The 16,850-nt window shown below is 50.3% G+C and overlaps 1 protein-coding gene across 11 annotated transcripts in view; it reads left to right on the top strand.

Annotated features, from left to right (window-relative positions):
- The window catches only part of KCNN3 (potassium calcium-activated channel subfamily N member 3), a 163,391-nt gene that overhangs the window by 42,171 nt on the left and 104,370 nt on the right, over nt 1–16,850 (top strand). For 10 of the 11 annotated variants that reach the window (XM_069543693.1, XM_069543762.1, XM_069543729.1 and 7 more), the window contains exon 2: nt 3,556–3,651. In XM_069543693.1, the coding sequence (XP_069399794.1) occupies nt 3,556–3,651 (96 nt within the window). Of the gene's footprint in view, nt 1–2,330; nt 2,763–3,555; nt 3,652–16,850 lie in introns of those variants that run through there. The other variant, XM_069543742.1, reaches the window with a different exon arrangement.

Below are 16,850 nucleotides of genomic sequence, written 5' to 3'. Positions count from 1 at the left end.
TGGGTGATCACAGGGCTTGTGTATGTATGGACACACACTTGTCCGTCCTCCCAGGCACTGCCATCCAAGGGCCAAAGGGACTCATCGGGCTGGGAGGGAGTGCTGTGATCAACTCAACCCAGTCCTGCAGGCCCTCAAGCCCCACAGGTGCTTGGGTTTACTTCCAGAGTTATTTCGCCTCTGTGAGAGGAATCTTCCACTTGCCCAGCACAAGCTGCCAGGCCTGAGCTGCTGGAGGGGTCCTTCTAGCTCCCTATCCATGGACTTTGCTTTAGTTTTTGGCCCCTTTTTTATCTCTTCATGGCGTGCGTCAGCTAGCCAGCCCTGATGGCTGCCATCATTCAAAGAACCATGTCAGTTTCAAGCTTAGTTGGAGATCAGACAGCAAAGAAAAGATAATTCAGCACTTTAACAAATAGAAAACATTCTAGTCCAGCTGACTTCTTTGACATATTTTTGGCTATTAAAAATGGTTGATGGTTTATTTTTTATTGACATGTACTAGAGACTGCGAAGAAATCTGTGAAGTAGCGAGCATTCTCGCTGATCCTGTACACATTCGTCTCCCCATGGGGCTGGAGCTGGCCAACGAGATTTCACTGGCCAAAACCAAGAAGAGGGTGGAGTTGCCTTTTACGTAAAGGCTTTGAGTTTTAGAACAAAAGAAGAGGCTCAAAGGAGAGGAGACAGCATCTGGCCCCTTTCCCTTTATTTCTTCCTCTAAAAATGATGGAAATAGACTTGGATTCTGATTTCAGTTAATTTCTGCCAAAAGAAATTAATTAGAGTTTGAAATACGCAGCTGATCCCAAATCCTTCCCTGGGGAGGCGTGATGCTCCCCAGATGTCTTCAGACCCCTTTGAGAAGAAAGTGATGGTCATTTCTGGCTTGAAAACATTATGATCTGTTCCCAGTTGATTTCTGAAGGGGAAGTGGCCTTATCCTCAAAGTCTGAGTGTCCCTGAATTCACCACCTGCTCTTCAGCCCCAGTAGATCTTTGTGGTTTGGATGTGTTTCAGGCACCCGATAGTGCTTTCAAAGATTGGAACCTTCCAAAGGGCTGAAATTGTGTTGTTTTGTCCTGGGCCCTTAATTGGAGCAGTATAGTACTCCTCGAGTCATCTCTATGCGTGTGTACTGAGTAAATGATTGCAGGCTGCTCTTCATTAAGTGTAGAACATACAAGAGGCTAAATGAAAAGTGGCTTATAATTAGACCATCATCTGGGAAGAGTGAAATGGATATCTTTCCCTGCAGCTGGATGGTCCTACGTAGTATAGAAAGTTGGGGGTCTGTGTATAAGCCAGTTTGGAAGCTTCTGGTAGGCAGAGGATCTCTGTAAATATCCTGTAGTGTCTAGCACACTGTTGGACACCTAGCAGGTGCTCAAGAAATGAGAAGTGGTTGAAATTGTCATGAAAGAAGGAGAGAATGAGCTCTTGCATGGGTTCTCCCTTGGGTTCCCAGTGCTAAGTAGGCCCCAGAACTGTATCAAATAGGTGAATGGTAGACTGGCAGACACCAGGGAGAGCTGTTCTCTTTCCATCTCAGCCTGCAAAGGGTGATTGAGAACACAAACTTGGGCATCTGGGAATCCTGGGCTCAAATCCAAGCCCTCCACTGAGTCCAGTGGCTGCCCCATATTGGACCCCTCCCTTCTAATGCTGGAGATCTCAAGTACCCCTCCCTCTGTCTCTGAAAGCTTGCTTTCTTGGATAGTGATGTCTCCCCCCTCTCTACAGGAGGTTGCACGTGGTGATTAATTATATCCCACCTTTGAGACCTGGAGGAGGAAATGGAGACTCACTCCAGTATTCTTGCCTGGAGAATCCCATGGACTGAGGAGCCTGGTGGGCTATACAGTCCATAGAGTTGCAAAGAATCGGACATGACTGAGGTGACTTAGCATGCACTCACGCCCCTTTGAGACACTTTCCATTATTATCTTGTCATTTCGGTCTGTGTAAATGGACACTTTTCACATTTTTATTCTGTTTCCCCCGAAGAGTGGGCTGAGCACTTGTGGGCAGTGAGTCAGAGGCCTTGGCTTTGAACCCTGGCCCGAGCCACTCACCCCTCTGAGCCTTTACCTGTAGTATCTATAAAGTTGGTTGAAAGGCCTAGGGCTGTCTTGAGAATGGATGAGAACAAGGTGTGAAACCACCTTGTAAACAGTAAGTTGCTTTGTAGACACCAGGCATTTTATGATTCTGGAGCACAGGGACTGTTTCTCGTGTGGCAGGCGTGTCTCAGGATGCATGGGGCTACAGTACCGTGCTTGGAAGTACTGCCTGCTCTCTGCTGCCTTTGTTCAGGGCTGTGTTCCTGCCTTCCTCTGGGTCTGGAAGCCGCCTCTGCTCCCTGGCTTCCAAATGCCCAGGAGGTACCAGCCCTGCAGAGAAGGTGAGGGAAATGACAGTAGCCATCTCTCACAGGGCCAGGTACCAGGCTAGGCACCTTACTTATTGCTATTTAGTTGCTCAGTCGCGTCTGACTCTGCGACCCCATGGATTTGCAGCATGCCAGGCTTCCCTGTCCTTCACCGTCTCCTGGAGTTTGCTCGAGCTCATGTCCATTGAGTCGGTGATGCCATCCAACCATCTCATCCTCTGTCATCCCCTTCTCCTTTTGCCTTCAATCTTATAGAGTGCCTTTATCTTTCACAGCAGCCCTGAGAGGTAGGTACTGCGATTATCCCCATCTGATGCCAGAAGCCACTGAGTGCAGAGACAGAGTGAGCAGCCTGAGATCACAGGGCTAGTAAGTGGCTGTATCGGGTTGGATCCAGTGGGCTGGTCTGGAACTCTTGCTGCTAACCATGTGGGTCCCCTAAGCTGCCCTGGGGCTGGAGGACTGCAGCAGGGGCCAAATGACCCACCCTGCCTCCCCCAGCCTCAGCTGAAGGGACCCTCAGGGCCCTTCTCCTGCCCAGGATCTTTGCTGTGCTCCTGTGCTCAGCCCCCTTCCCTCTCTAGGAATTCCTCCACTGCCCTCGCTTCCTTCCGTGCCCTTGGCCTAAAATGGGAGAGCCACCACCAGGACATTCTCTTTCATTCCTGAAAGAACTCTGCATTGTCAGGATGGAGGGGACCTTGGAATCCTTTGGTTCAGGCTTGTTAAGAGGAAAGAAAGGCCGAAGCTGGCACAGTATTGATGCTCAAACCAGATAATAGCAGCACAGAAAAGAATTATGTTCATATGACTTATGAGTATGGAGGCAAAAATTCTAAACAACACATCAGCAAACTGGATCTAGCCATGTATAACCAACATAATACATCACACCCAAGCAGGGCTCATCCCAGGAAGGCAAATATGACTTAGCCCCAGAAAACAGAGGCTCAGAGGGCAGCTGCGGAGGCTGAGCCAGCCCAGGGCCCAGCCCAAGGTGCTTTCGGGGATCTGGCTACCTTTGTGCTGTATCCTGCTCCTGGGGGGCGCTGGTGACAGTCTTTCCTTTGCTGTCGCTGCCCCTCACCCCTTTACGTAGCCTCAGAGTGGAATGTTCTGTCCTGGATTTTTTTCTAATCCTCTCTTTCGGTTTCTCCTGCAGGATTCCATGTTTTCACTGGCCCTGAAATGCCTTATCAGTCTGTCTACCATCATCCTTTTGGGTTTGATCATCGCCTATCACACACGTGAAGTCCAGGTAGGTGCCCTTGCCCACATCCCTTCATGCAGGGCCATTCCTCTGCTCCAGGCTGAGCCCGCCCCTCACCCCCCCCAGGAACTAGCTGGGGGATCTCACCAGACAGTATCCGAGATTGTGGCTCTTCTCTTTTGATTTGGGCCCTCATGGGAGAGGTAACTGTGATGATAATCTGCGGCTTTAGAACCATTGTGATTATCCCAGAGGCAAACATGGCTTCATGTTTTGGGGACAGTCCTGCTCAGAGTCTTCATTTTGTACTGTTCTACTGTAGGGCTGACTTTGCTCTTTCTCTATTGCCGGAGCCTTTCTGAGTGTGAGCCACTGAATCTCCCAAGTGAAGCATACCTTCCTCCTATGCCCTTGCATGCATGTGCCTGCGTGTACACACACACACACACACGCACGCACGCATGCATGCACACACACACGCACACACACACACGCACACAGACACTGCACCAGATAACACTAGGAGTCTGATGGTGTGTTTACCGCTTCCTGGACTGTGCCAGGAAGGAGTCATTTTCTAGATAGAATAGAATCTGCTGTGGTCGAGGAGGCGTCTGTTTCTTGCTGCCCAGGAGTCACTTGGCACCCAGAGAAATATTGGCCTGGCCTCTGGGGTGTACTCCAGTTTGGCTGCTATAAGGAGGATGGTTTGACCTGGGTTGGGAAGGGCAGGCAGGAGTGAGCAGGTCGGAGGCATCTCCTCCTGATGATGGGTCTCCCGCGTCACCTGGCCCTTGCCGACCTGCTGTGCTGCGGCCCTGGGTGGTTCTATGGTACCCAGATGTTTTTCCTCACTTGCGTGCACATCTGACTGTAACCCTGTTCTTTGGCTGGAGGAGCACAGATAGATCTACATCTGGGCAGCAGGCGAGAAATTGACAAAGACCAGAACTCCGAGTTGGGAAGGCTGGGGCCGAGACTCGGCCATGACCTCTTCTCACAGCAGGTGTCTGGCCAGCCCTGTGGCCTCGCTGGGCTGGAACGTGTGAACTTTTCTTTGTCTGGAACATGGGGCTTTTTATTCCACTGTTTACGGGTTGTTGTGAGGATGAATGGGTAGCGTATGAGAGGGCTCTGTGAACTTTAAAACACTTCAAATACCCTACCTCTTGTCACCCAGCATTTCTGAGCTGAGTGGCTACACAGGCAGAGATGGGTGAGCATCTTCTGCTCCTGGGAGGGTGGTCTGCTCTCCCGTTGCGTGTCGGAAGCCACTGCAGCCAGCCTCGGGCAGGGAGCCTTGGCTGCAGGCCACCTTGGCTCCGCTCTGTTGATGACCAGAGGACACTCGCTGAGAAGGTGGAGTCACAGGTGCAGGGACAGAGCTTGTGCTGTGAAGGCTGAGAGTCCCAGACACCACCAAGCAGGTTCCTTTGTGGGGTCCGGCCTGGACAACGTGGGTGGGCTTTAACCCCAGGAAGGAGCCAGGAGTACAGGCAGGAGAAATGGGCAGGAATGGGAGACAGGACCGGGAGTCACAGTCGGGGCTCCCAGCCAGGCTCATCCCACCCCAAACCAGCTGTGGGATCCAGGTGTTTCCTTAGTTCCTCTGAGCCCCTGCACCCTCATCTGGAGGCATCTGTACTACACTATATCACCTTGATGAAAGTGAAGGAGGAGAGTGAAAAACTTGGCTTAAAGCTCAACATTCAGAAAATGAAGATCATGGTATCTGGTCCCATCACTTCATGGGAAATAGATGGGGAAACAGTGGAAACAGTGTCAGACTTTATTTTTGGGGGCTCCAAAATCACTGCAGATGGTGATTGCAGCCATGAAATTAAAAGACACTTACTCCTTGGAAGGAAAGTTATGACCAACCTAGATAGCATATTCAAAAGCAGAGACATTACTTTGCCAACAAAGGTCCATCTAGTCAAGGCTATGGTTTTTCCAGTGGTCATGTATGGATGTGAGAGTTGGACTGTGAAGAAAGCTGAGTGCCAAAGAATTGATGCTTTTGAACTGTGGTGTTGGAGAAGACTCTTGAGAGTCCCTTGGACTGCAAGGAGATCCAACCAGTCCATTCTAAAGGAGATCAGTCCTGGGTGTTCATTGAAAGGACTGATGTTGAAGCTGCAACTCTGATACTTTGGCCACCTCATGCAAAGAGTTGACTCATTGGAAAAGACTCTGATGCTGGGAGGGATTGGGGGCAGAAGGAGAAGGGGATGACAGAGGATGAGATGGCTGGATGGCATCACGGACTCGATGGACATGGGTTTGGGTAGACTCCAGGAGTTGGTGATGGACAGGGAGGCCTGGCATGGTGCGATTCATGGGTTGCAAAGAGTCGGACACGACTGAGTGGCTGAACTGAACTGAACTGATACCACCTTGACCTGTGCAGGGGGTCACACAGGCCAGAGAAAAAGGCAGAGCAGTGAAGCTCAGCTGTGATCCAGGCTCGGGGAAGAGGGAAAGGAACTGGTCCAAGCCTCACGCCTGCATGGTGAATCTACTCAGCTTGACTGCTGCTATTTCCACTCCAGGCCTTGAAATTGGAAGAGCCAGGTGTCCCTTCTCTGATTCTCTTGGGGTCCTGCCCTGCCATCCCCAGGGCTGGCAGCCTTAGCTCTCAGACCTGACCCCGCCCAACTGCAGTTGTGACCTCAGTTCTTAAAAAGTGGTGGGGCTGGCACCTAGCTGGGCACACTTTGTCCTTTCTCACCTCACAGCTAGTCTCTGCTTCGCCCTCATTATGGGAACCAGAGGATGCTATGTCAGTTACTTGTCTTGGCCTGACACTCACAGTTCAGAGCAATGAAGTGAAGTCAGTGAAGGCATTGAATCCTGGCTCAGACACTGAATTCTGGCTCGGACACTTCAGTCTGAATGCCCTTGGGCCAAGAACAACTTATAACAACTTCTCTGGGCCTTGGTTTCCCCATGTGAAGTGTGGAAGTCATACCATCCATCTTGCTGAACTTGTAAGAGGGTGGGTCCCTTTCCTGTGACCTCTGTCCCACTGCTTCCAGCTGGGCCTCATCTTACAAGCTGTGCCCACCAGACGGTCACTGTCAGGACCGCCTGGTACTGGCAAGTGGTTAGACTTCTCTCTACCCTGCCTGCACGCTCAGCTCCCTCCACACAGTCCGTCATCCTACCTGGCCCACCAACACGTGGGTTGTCGCCAGAACGTGGCTCCTTCTGTGCCTCTTACCTGTCCAGTGAGTTTCTTTCTTCTGGAAAGTTCTAATGGGACCTCCTTTTGCCAGAGGGAATCTGGAATGGTTTGGGCCCAGAGAGCAGGGCCTTCATACATACTCACCTGACCATACTGTAGTTTTCTGTTCTGGTTCTTTTCCCCAGCCTCAGGGACAATGATGTTGTGAATCTTTGTATTTCCAGGGACCCATAGCGTGTGACAGGGAGCTGGTTTTCTACAGGAGATGTTTTGAATGAAAGGGTGCTGGATTCGAGATGTCTGATTTCCAAAGTCATTTTGACCATTACTTAGCCCTGTGGTCTTGGGCCTCAGTTTCCACACTTGTTCATTGGGGATCCTAAGCCTGCCACACTCCAATTCTGTAATTCTCTGATTGAGGTCTGGTGCCAGCCAGCTAGGGGACCTGCCTCCTGAGAGTGTGAATGGAAGGAAGGTAATCCCAGGCACGATTACTTATCCAGAGGGGCTGCTTGGATAACCTCTTCTGTAGGGAGAGGCCAGCCACTGCTCATCTGTTGGGAAACAGGGCAGGGACAGGGTAGGGTGAGGTCAGGGGCTTGTGTCAATGATATGCTTGCCACTTCCTTATCCACACCAGCTGCTGGCCACTTGGCTCAATTGCAGCAGGAACAGGATGGCCGTGTTTCCACCTCCCCCCAGCCCTGCCCCAGTTGCTCACACCCAGGCCCCTGGCCCCCCGCCCAGCACACACAGGAGGCCAGGAGTGCTTTCTGGAATAGGACAACTTGTGTTTTTGATAAAGAATTCTGAAACATTATTGGGAACCTCTCAACCAAATTCTGGTTTCAAGTCCTGCACTAAAGCTTAGAAGGTTCTTAGAGGCGATGGCATGTACCCCTTACCAATGCAGGAGGCTCCCCCTCTGTGGGCCGGCCTGTCACTGACTGGGCATTGTGAGTTTTAGAAAGTCTGCACCTCCAACTGAGAGGAAACGGGCCTCTCTAGAACGTCCACTCAGCCCAGCTCTGTTCTGGGACAGGGAAAAAAGGTCCCTAAGCTTCCCACGGGGCAGCGCCTGTCATCTGAGGATGATGTCTTGGAGTACAGAGGCTTAAAGACCCAGGCATCTGTTCCTCAGGCTAATGTGTCCCGAAAAGAAATGAAAAGCAAAATACTTTGGGTTTTGTGTTGTGTATCAAAACTTTGAAAACTGAACTCTCCTGTGGGGAGTCCATTTATTCCTGTAGTTTGGTGATCAACAGCACCTCCCAGATTGGCTGTCAGCCTACTCTCCCCGCATTGCACAATCACACTTTAGGGGCCATTGACATGTCCCTGACTCGACTTGTCGTAAAGCACTGAACTCCTCTCTCCCTCCCTTTCTCTCTCTTTCTTTTTTCTTTCATTTGAAGTATAGTTGATTTACAATATTGTGTTAATTTCTGCAAAGTGATTCAGTTATATATATTCTTTTTAAGATTCTTTTCCTTTGTGATTTATTACAGGATATTGAATATATTTCCCTATATAGCTATACAATAGGTCTTTATGATCTGTTTTATATGTGGTGGGGTGTATCTGTTAATTCCAAACTCCTAATTTATTCCCGCTTTGATAAGCATAAGCTTGTTTTCTATGTCTGTGAGTTTGTTTCTGTTTTGTAAATAAGTTCTTCTTTTTTACTGTGCTCGGTCATGTTCAACTGTTTGCGACCCCACTGACTATATAACCTGCTAGGCTCCTCTGTCCAGGAGGAGGTTTTCCACGCAAGAACACTGGAGTGGGTTGCCATTTCCTGTTCCATGGGATCTTCCTGACTCAGGGCTGGAAGCTGCGTCTCCTGCGTCTCCTGCATTGGCAGGTGGATTCTTTGCCACTAGCCTCCCATAAGTACATTTGTGTCGTATTTTGGTGTAAGTGCTGCGTGTAAGTGATATCATGTTTACTTGTCTCTCTCTTTCTGACTTCCTTAGTATGATAACCTTTAGGTCCTTCTATGTTGCTGCGATGGCATTATTTCATTCTTTTTATGGCTAATTAGTATTCCATCGTGTATATACACAATACAATATCTTCTGTGTCCATTCATTTGTTAACGGACACTTAGGTTGCTTCCATGTCTTGGCTATTTTAAATAGTGCCACTATGAACATTGGGGTGCACATATCTTTTTGAATTAGTTTTCATCTTTTCTGGATAGATGCCCAGGAGTAGAATTGCTGGATCATATGGCAACTCTATTTTTAGTTTTCGAAGGAACCTCCTTTCTGTTTTCCAGAGTGGCTGCACCAATTTACATTCCCACCAACAGTGTGGGAGGCTTCCCTTTTCTCCACACTGTCTCCAGCATTTATTATTTGTAGACTTTTCGATGATGGCCATTCTGGCTAGTGAAACACTGAATGCTTCATCGCTCCCCTGGGTCCTCCCTCCCCTCCCCTTCTTATCCATCTAGCTTGTTCATTCATTCAGTGTATACCTAACAAGGGCCTACTCTGTGCAGACCCTGACAGACACCCAGTTCTCTGTGCTGGAAACCTTGAAATCACTTTTGCTTCTGCAAGGGGTTGTCACTGTGGCCCTAGTTAATGTCTTTAGTGACATCCTGAAAGGCAGGATAGCAGGAGGCTGAGAACACAGATTTTTCAGTAGTTCAACGTGGGTTCTGGAAAATACTAACAATACCCACCACAGGGTTGTTGTACAGATCAAATTAGACAATATGTGCAAAGCATCTTAGCTTCAATGAGGATGTGTTTGCAGGCTGACAGCAAGGAAAGGATATCCCAGGCAGAGGCCTCAAAATATACAGAGCCTCTGAGACGGGAAACAGCAGAGTACATTCAGAATGCCTCGAGGACAATGTCCTGGGCAGGGGGTGGGTCCACTCTGGAGCATGGCAGGACCAGCGGGAACTCATCTGTCTTGCTGAGGGGCTTTAGAAGTGTCCTGTGGGCAGCAAGGAGAACCATGGAACGGGTTTAAGTTAGAGAGACAGATGATCAGATTTGCATTTTTGCTGCAGGATGGCAAATGTTGCAAGGGGCTGATTTCAGAGGCAGAGAGCCTAATTGGAAGCATGTTTCCATGGTCGAAATGAAGGATGGTGACACCCTGAATCAGGGCAAGACCAGAGCTGGGACAGGAGAGACTGTGCATAAGAGATGTTGAGCAAGTGGAATAGATCAGGCTTGGTCACCTGTTAGGTTGGAGGTACTGTCTATGGGAAATGAGTCCAGCAGTTGCTTGGTTAACTCAGTGGCTGGCAGTGCCATTCATTATGGTTGAAACCACAGAAGGAGGTTGAGGTGGGAAATGATGACCAGGTTAGTTTTGGACATGTCCAAGTTGAGGTTGGGGGGAGGGTGGGCATCCAGCTGCCTCCAGGATAGTGACAAAAAGGATAGGCCTAGTGGGAAGGGGGCAGTGGGATGAGAGGAGGCAGGGGACAGACCCCCAGAAGGACATCATCTAGTGAGAAGTGGGAGGAGGCAGATAAACCTACAAAGGAGAAGAAAACAGGCAGGGAGGTCAGAGGAGACCCCAGGGGAGGGAGCAGGAAGCCGGGACAGGGAAGGGAGCGTCAGTTTTGTCAGAAGGGGTCAAGAAGTCGGGGACTACGCTGGTCCTTTGCGTTGGGCTGTGGGAAGGTCATTGTGCCCTTTATCAGCCCTGTCACAGGAGTGGCAGTTACAGGGCAGTGGAAGGGGAAGGGAGGACCAAGCAGGAGGTGAGGAGGTGAAGACACTGAATGCTGGTCAGTCTTCTGGGAAGTTTGGCTGTGAATCAAAGGAAGGCAGAGTGGCCGCCGGGGAGGACACAGTCGGGAGGGAGAGCTGCTGGTCTGCGTGTGTGACCTGGAGAGACGGCACTGTCTGTCCGCTCGCAGGAAGGAGCCAGTGGAGAGGGAGAGGAAATACCCAGCAGCCAGCTTCTGGTCTGGCCGCCCCAGGAAGGAAGTGCCCTGGCTGAGGGCCTGGGGGGATGGGGTCGGGGAGGGAGCGGGTGGGAAGTGAAGGTACAGCTGCATCTGGAGGTGTGGAGCCGAGCCTTGGTGTCCTCGATGAAGCCATGGGCCGGGAAGCTGCAGGACAGTGCCTGGCACAAAGCGGGGCTCAGATAACGTTTGTCAAATTAAAATGGGGAGACTGCTGTGAACCTAGCATGGGGCATAGGCAGTGGCAGATTTCCCGTCATCCAGTGCGGATGGGGACTTTAGAGATCATTAATTTCAGTCTGTGATTACTGGCCATATTCAACGTAAAAAGCATCAATCAGATCACAATCTGCTGTTGGCCTCCAGAGCCTTCTTGTCCACTTCAGATCTGACAGAAACAGAACAACAGTGACAAGATACTTCAGCCTCATGAATCTGAAACACAGGAGATCAATAAAAGGGGAGACTTTTAAGTTCTGTGTAAATGTGGATATTTTTATGAAGTAGCCACAGAATTCTCAGCTTACAGGGAGATTACTTCAGATTGTAGGACATACAAAATTATATTCAAGAGACAGCTCATGTTACAGAACGGCTCACATGGCCTGGCACGATGGTCCCGTAGGTTGGAGTACCCTCCCGGGCATGTGAAACCTGCTGTCCAGGGACGTGGGCATTTGGAACACAGGAGGTGTCCCTGGTTCATACGCTTTGGGCCTGTGTGCGATCACTCACTCAGTCATGTCCGACTCTGTGACACCATGAACTGTAGCCCACCCGGCTCCTCTGTCCATGGGATTTTCCAGGCAAGAATACTGGAACTGATTGCTATTTCCTTCTCCAGGGGATCTTTCCAACCCAGGGATCGAACCTGAATCTCCTGTGACTCCTGTATTTTCAGGCAGATTCTTTACCACTGAGTCCCTGGGAATTCTGGTGCTTTAGGGGTCCACTGCTAAATGAGTTAGGTAGCAGTGTCTTCCCTTCAGGGAATGGAATGAAGGTCCAGGCTGAGTCTTGCTCTGTTCCCTTACTCTCCCTTCTCCTTATAGAAGAAACTGGGCTCAGGTCACATCTTATCTGTTAGGTGGGGACTACTGTATGTCAGGCACGGAGGATCCAGAACTAATTGAGACCTGGTCCCTGCCTTTGGAAGCTGCTTGTCCTAGGCCTTGATCCACTGGGACCCAGGCTGATAAGCTTTGAGGTGTGAGGGTGAAACATCAGCTGGCCACGGAGGGAAGGGAACCTCTCACAGGGAGACGAAATTTTAACCAAGCAGTGTATTCACCAGGAGCAGAGTTCTGTGTGTGTTTGGGATGAAATTGGCCTGGAGCATTTCAGGGGCATTAAAGAGGAGAGAAAGGAACGTTTGTCTGTCTTCCAGGGGAGAAGGGAGCTGCCTCACCCTGGTGGGGCTGGGATCTCTCTCCTTGTGAGCTCCTGATAGACATTTCCTAATGGTGTCTCTAGCTGGTTGACTGGTGGGTTTGAATGGCCTTCACTGGGGCTCATGGATGGGCCAGTGGCCAAGGTCCTCCTTTAGAGCTGAACAGATAGATCGGGGATCCCTGAGATCCTGAAGCCCCCCGGATAGCCCCTCAGCCTGCTTGGTCTGAGGACATGAGCTCCTTCAGAACCTTAGGCCTTGACTGGAATGTTCTGGACAGTGGCCTCCTCTGCTGAGCTCACGTCCATTTCTTGCCCTATGCCAACAAACACTCCCTGGACAGATGGCCGCACATGAGGGAGACTGGAAATGGGGAATGTGTCCAGAGGACATATGTGCTGGGACACATGTGCATGGGAGGCCCATGTGCTGGGCCTCCCACCGACCTGCCTGCACCTGGACGGCTGAAAGGGAAGGAGGAAAGAGGGGCCAGTGCTGCTCAGCCCGGATACCACGAGTCCTTGTCAGACTCTCCTTCAAAGACAGAGAGCTGAGAGGATGACGCAGTAGACCCCTCGGTGACGCGGTGTCACCTCTCGTCCAGTGCTGTGTGTTTTTTTGGAGCGTTGTCATGTATATTGTCAGACCGCTTGCCTGCCTGACTTCACCCCTTTGACTTTTAGGTTTTTACCTCCTCCAGGAAGCTTTCTGGCTGCCCCCACTCCCTGGGCAAGGTGCCCCTTCTAGAAGTTGGCTGGGTTCTGACGCGGCCACTGCTTCTCACCTGCGTCAGCTCTGGCCGCAGGTCCGTGGTGGTGGGGACTGACTCGGATTCTCTGCTCTGTGCCACAGCCGAGAGCAGCCGGCACACGGCAGGGATTCGATAAGTGGGACCAAATGAATGAACAACAAGCCCAGGGGGCAGATGGGTAGATTGACTCTTTCCTCGGTCCATAGAAGACCAAACTGAGTCTCTTTAAGGCTGAGAGACTGGCCTGAAGTCCCTGGCTTGTGCATCATAAGGGGTCCAGGCTCTTGGCAGGCTGCCCACTGTGAGCTGGGCTGGCCAGGCCCACTGTGACCCTCTGCACACCCTCTTGTCCCTTCTTGTCCCCTCTCATCACAGGCCTTGGTCCCAGAGCCTCTTCACACTCAGGTCTGCAGCTGGCCATGGATTGCCATGGTTACCACTCCAGCCTTGGCAGTCTCTGTGTGACATTTTGGTTTTATTTGCTAAATATTTGAACACTTAGCTTTAACCCTTCCTGCCCCAGAGAGGGCTTTCCTGCCCTGTAGACCTTCCTTAGGGGTGGTGGCCTCCTGCTGCCATCTCAGGCCCCCTCAGCGCCCAGGGGCGGCGTGCCTAGGGAGCAGCAAGGCTGTTTCTCAGCTGCCTGTGTTGACTTTCTGTTTTGGCAGTTGGAAATGTCATCCTGTGTCATGCTTCTTGACAGGGCGTGTGCTACGTCTGTTAACAGGTGTGAAAACCATTGCCCTGGGCATGTTCAGACTTGCCCCAGCCTGGAGGGCCAGTCCCAGACTTCCGGAGTCAGCTGCCTGCAGCTCCATTGACTTCCAGGCAGTCACCTCTTGCCAAGTCCTCCAGAAGTTCCTCAGCTCCAGGACTCCAGGATGTCAGAGGTGTCCTCTTCCCTTGACCCTGGCAGGGGGACAGAGGGGAAACTGGTTTCGGGAGGAGTCACTGTTTGTAAATGGGGAGGTGGTGTCACCTCACCTCCCACTCCCCTTCCCCTGCTGGTTTAAGATGAGGTGGTGCCTGGGAGGCTGAATCCACCCAGCTGTGCGTTACCTTGGAAACCACTCACCTAGCCTTGGGAAACGAGGAGGGCCGAGGCATACTTCTCAAGAAGCTTCCGTTATAATTCAGGGATACAAGAGATCATAGTCCCAAAACAGACAGCTAATGAGTGATGGGGGGAGAAAAATAGCCCAAGTGCCTGCCCCATCCAAGGCATTTCCTCCCAACAAGCCTCTGCCCCCTTTGCACGGTGCGAGGGGCCTGGTCTGTCTGGGGTACTGATGACAGTGTGAGCTTGGGTAGGCTACTTCTCTCTCTACCTGAGTTTTGTCACCTGTAAAGTAGGCAGATTAGATCAGATGATCTCTGGGGCCTCTGATTCTATCCAGTATTCCATGTTGGAAGGATGCTCATGATAAGGAGAGAAAAATGTAGACAGAGTGCCTATGAATGTTTTTTTTTTTTAATATTTATCTTTATTTATTCATTTGGCTGCACCAGGTCTTAGTTGCGGATTGGGAGGTCTTCAGTCTTCACTGCCGCATGCAAGCTCTTAACTGTGGCATGCAGGATCTAGTTTCCCCCACTAGGGATTGAATCTGGGTCCCCTACATTGGGAGCTCAGAGTCTTAGCCACTGGCCTGCCAGGGAAGTCCCTGAATGATATTTGATAGCAAGAACGGATAAAGTTTGCATTCAGGAGGCCCTCGTGTGGGACTGTCCAAGCAACCTGTCCCTTCTCCTAACTGCCTCCCTTCCCTGTCCGCAAAGGGAGCTGGCTATCCCCTTAATATAGCCTTGAACTTGAAATAGCAAACAATCAAAAGGACAGTTCTTTGGCTCCAACACACTTAAGTTTAAAGGTGACTCCTCTTAAGTCTCTTACAAATAGAATCTGGTCAGACATCTTAAAGCTTTTAGGATAATTAAAGTCAGTGACCGAATTCCCTTCCTCAGCACTCAATTCCAGCCTCCTTTCCATGAATACAAACTCCCACTTCTTCAAAGTCACTGGGGAGCAACTGTTCAACTTAATAGAATATTCTGTCTTCCTGTGAGTGCAGATATGTACTGTCCATAACTTTTTCAGAGTTAATTCATTCTATTTTGTATTGTTCTTTTAAAAATATTTGCGTGTGTATTTGACTGTGTTGGGTCTTAGTTGCAGCGTGCAGGATCCTTTAGTTGCGGCACGTGGGATCCAGGTCCCTCACCAGAGATGGAACCCTGGGCCCACTGTGTTGGGAGTGTGGGGTCTCAGCCGCTGGACCCCCAGGGAAGTCCCCGTGCTGCTTTCGTACTGCTGTTGCTACTGTTTTCAAATGATGGTCTCTTCATCCCTGATCTACATCAGGGATGGGCGTCAGATCCCCTGTGCCACGTTCTGGACCCTGCAGGCTGGGGAACTCCACTGCCTGGGGATGTATGTTTGGAAAGCACCACAGGGTCCCAGGGCTTCCTCCCGATTAGGACACATCTTGCTCAGTTATGAGCTCCATGAGGGCTGTGCTTCCTTGTAACCGTCTCAGTGGCTGTCCCTGCTGTGCTGATAAGGGGGCTGTACATAGTAGGAGTGCAGTGATTCTAAATCTGAGCTAAAGATAACTGACTCTCTGAGGGTTTGGGAAATTGGGAGGCATGGTAGAATTTTTACTGTTTGGAGACTTCATTGCCTTATACGGCCAAGAAAATGCTGATAATTCTAGTCTCTGTTCAGCAGGAAACTGGTAAAATGACATCTTTTTGTTTTTAAGAGAATAGATGGCAAAATCACCACTGCTCAAATTCTCCCAAACCTAATAATTGGAAAAGAGATGAAATGTGCTGAGTTTATCTTGGAATTAAAGAATTCAATACAATTCAATCCAGCAGAATTCCATTTCCTCTGAACACATCACTGGTACAAACCTGGTGGGTGTGAGGGAGGGACTCTGGGCCCCAGCTGTAACTCTGTCATCAAATTTTTTTTTGATTGTTGTGAATGGATATATAAAATTTACCGTTTTAGCCATTTCTAAGTGTGCAGTTCCGTCAGTGGGAGTAAGTGCATCCATATTGTTGTGTAGCCATCGCCACCGTGCATCTTCAGATGTAGGTTTGTTTTGTTTTTTTGCATAGACCATTTTTAAAGTCTTTATTGAGTTTGTTACAAATTTTTTCTGTTTTAAGCTTTGGTTTGTCGGCCATGAGGCATGTGGGATCCTAGCTCTCAGAGGAGGCTTTGAACCTGTACCCATTGCATTGGAAGGCAAAGTCTTAACCGCTGGCCTACTACGGAAGTCCTGACTTGGTCACCTTTATGTAACTTTCAGGCACCTGATGACTCCTGGGTGTGTGGGCTCCCCCTCTGAGTCTGGGGGACTCACACTCACCTTTCACACACTCATCTCCTACCAGCACACCCCCTCACTGTGTCAGTCCCTGAAATTCCCTTCAGCCCATCTTGACACCCTTATATCACAGGCCCAGGTTCTGATTCCAAGTTTAGATTTGAAAAAAGGTTTGTAAGCCCACAAATGACAAGAATGCCAGGCTCTATTTGTTGATCTCTTACGGGCCAGAAGTTGTGTCATGATCTCAGTGGATCCTCAGGTCAGTCCTGTGAGGTGAATTCTGTTATCATCCCTGCCTTATAGATAGGGCAACTGAGGTCTAAGAAGGTAAGTGACGTGGCCAAAGTCATGCGGCTGGTGAGAGGCAGAGCTGGACTCAAGTGGACCATCTCCAGGCCCTTTAAGCTCTCATTAGGTGAGAGCTCCATCCTCGGTCTGTCTCTCCTGCCCCTAGTTCCTGCAGGATGAAAAGGCAGCTTGAAATTTGGGCTCAGCCATAGGGACGCCTCTCCAAAAAGGGGCAAGAGCGAACAAGACAAAGTCCAGGGCAGAACAAGCCAGACTCTATTGGTCCAACCCTGCAGCAGCACCCCAGGCCCTTAGCTCCAGTTCCAGTTCCAGGAGGGAGCCCCAGCCTC

Source organism: Ovis canadensis, chromosome 1, assembly GCF_042477335.2.
Source record: "Ovis canadensis isolate MfBH-ARS-UI-01 breed Bighorn chromosome 1, ARS-UI_OviCan_v2, whole genome shotgun sequence".
Lineage (NCBI taxonomy): Eukaryota > Metazoa > Chordata > Mammalia > Artiodactyla > Bovidae > Ovis > Ovis canadensis.
This window is presented reverse-complemented; position numbering and strand designations above follow the sequence as displayed.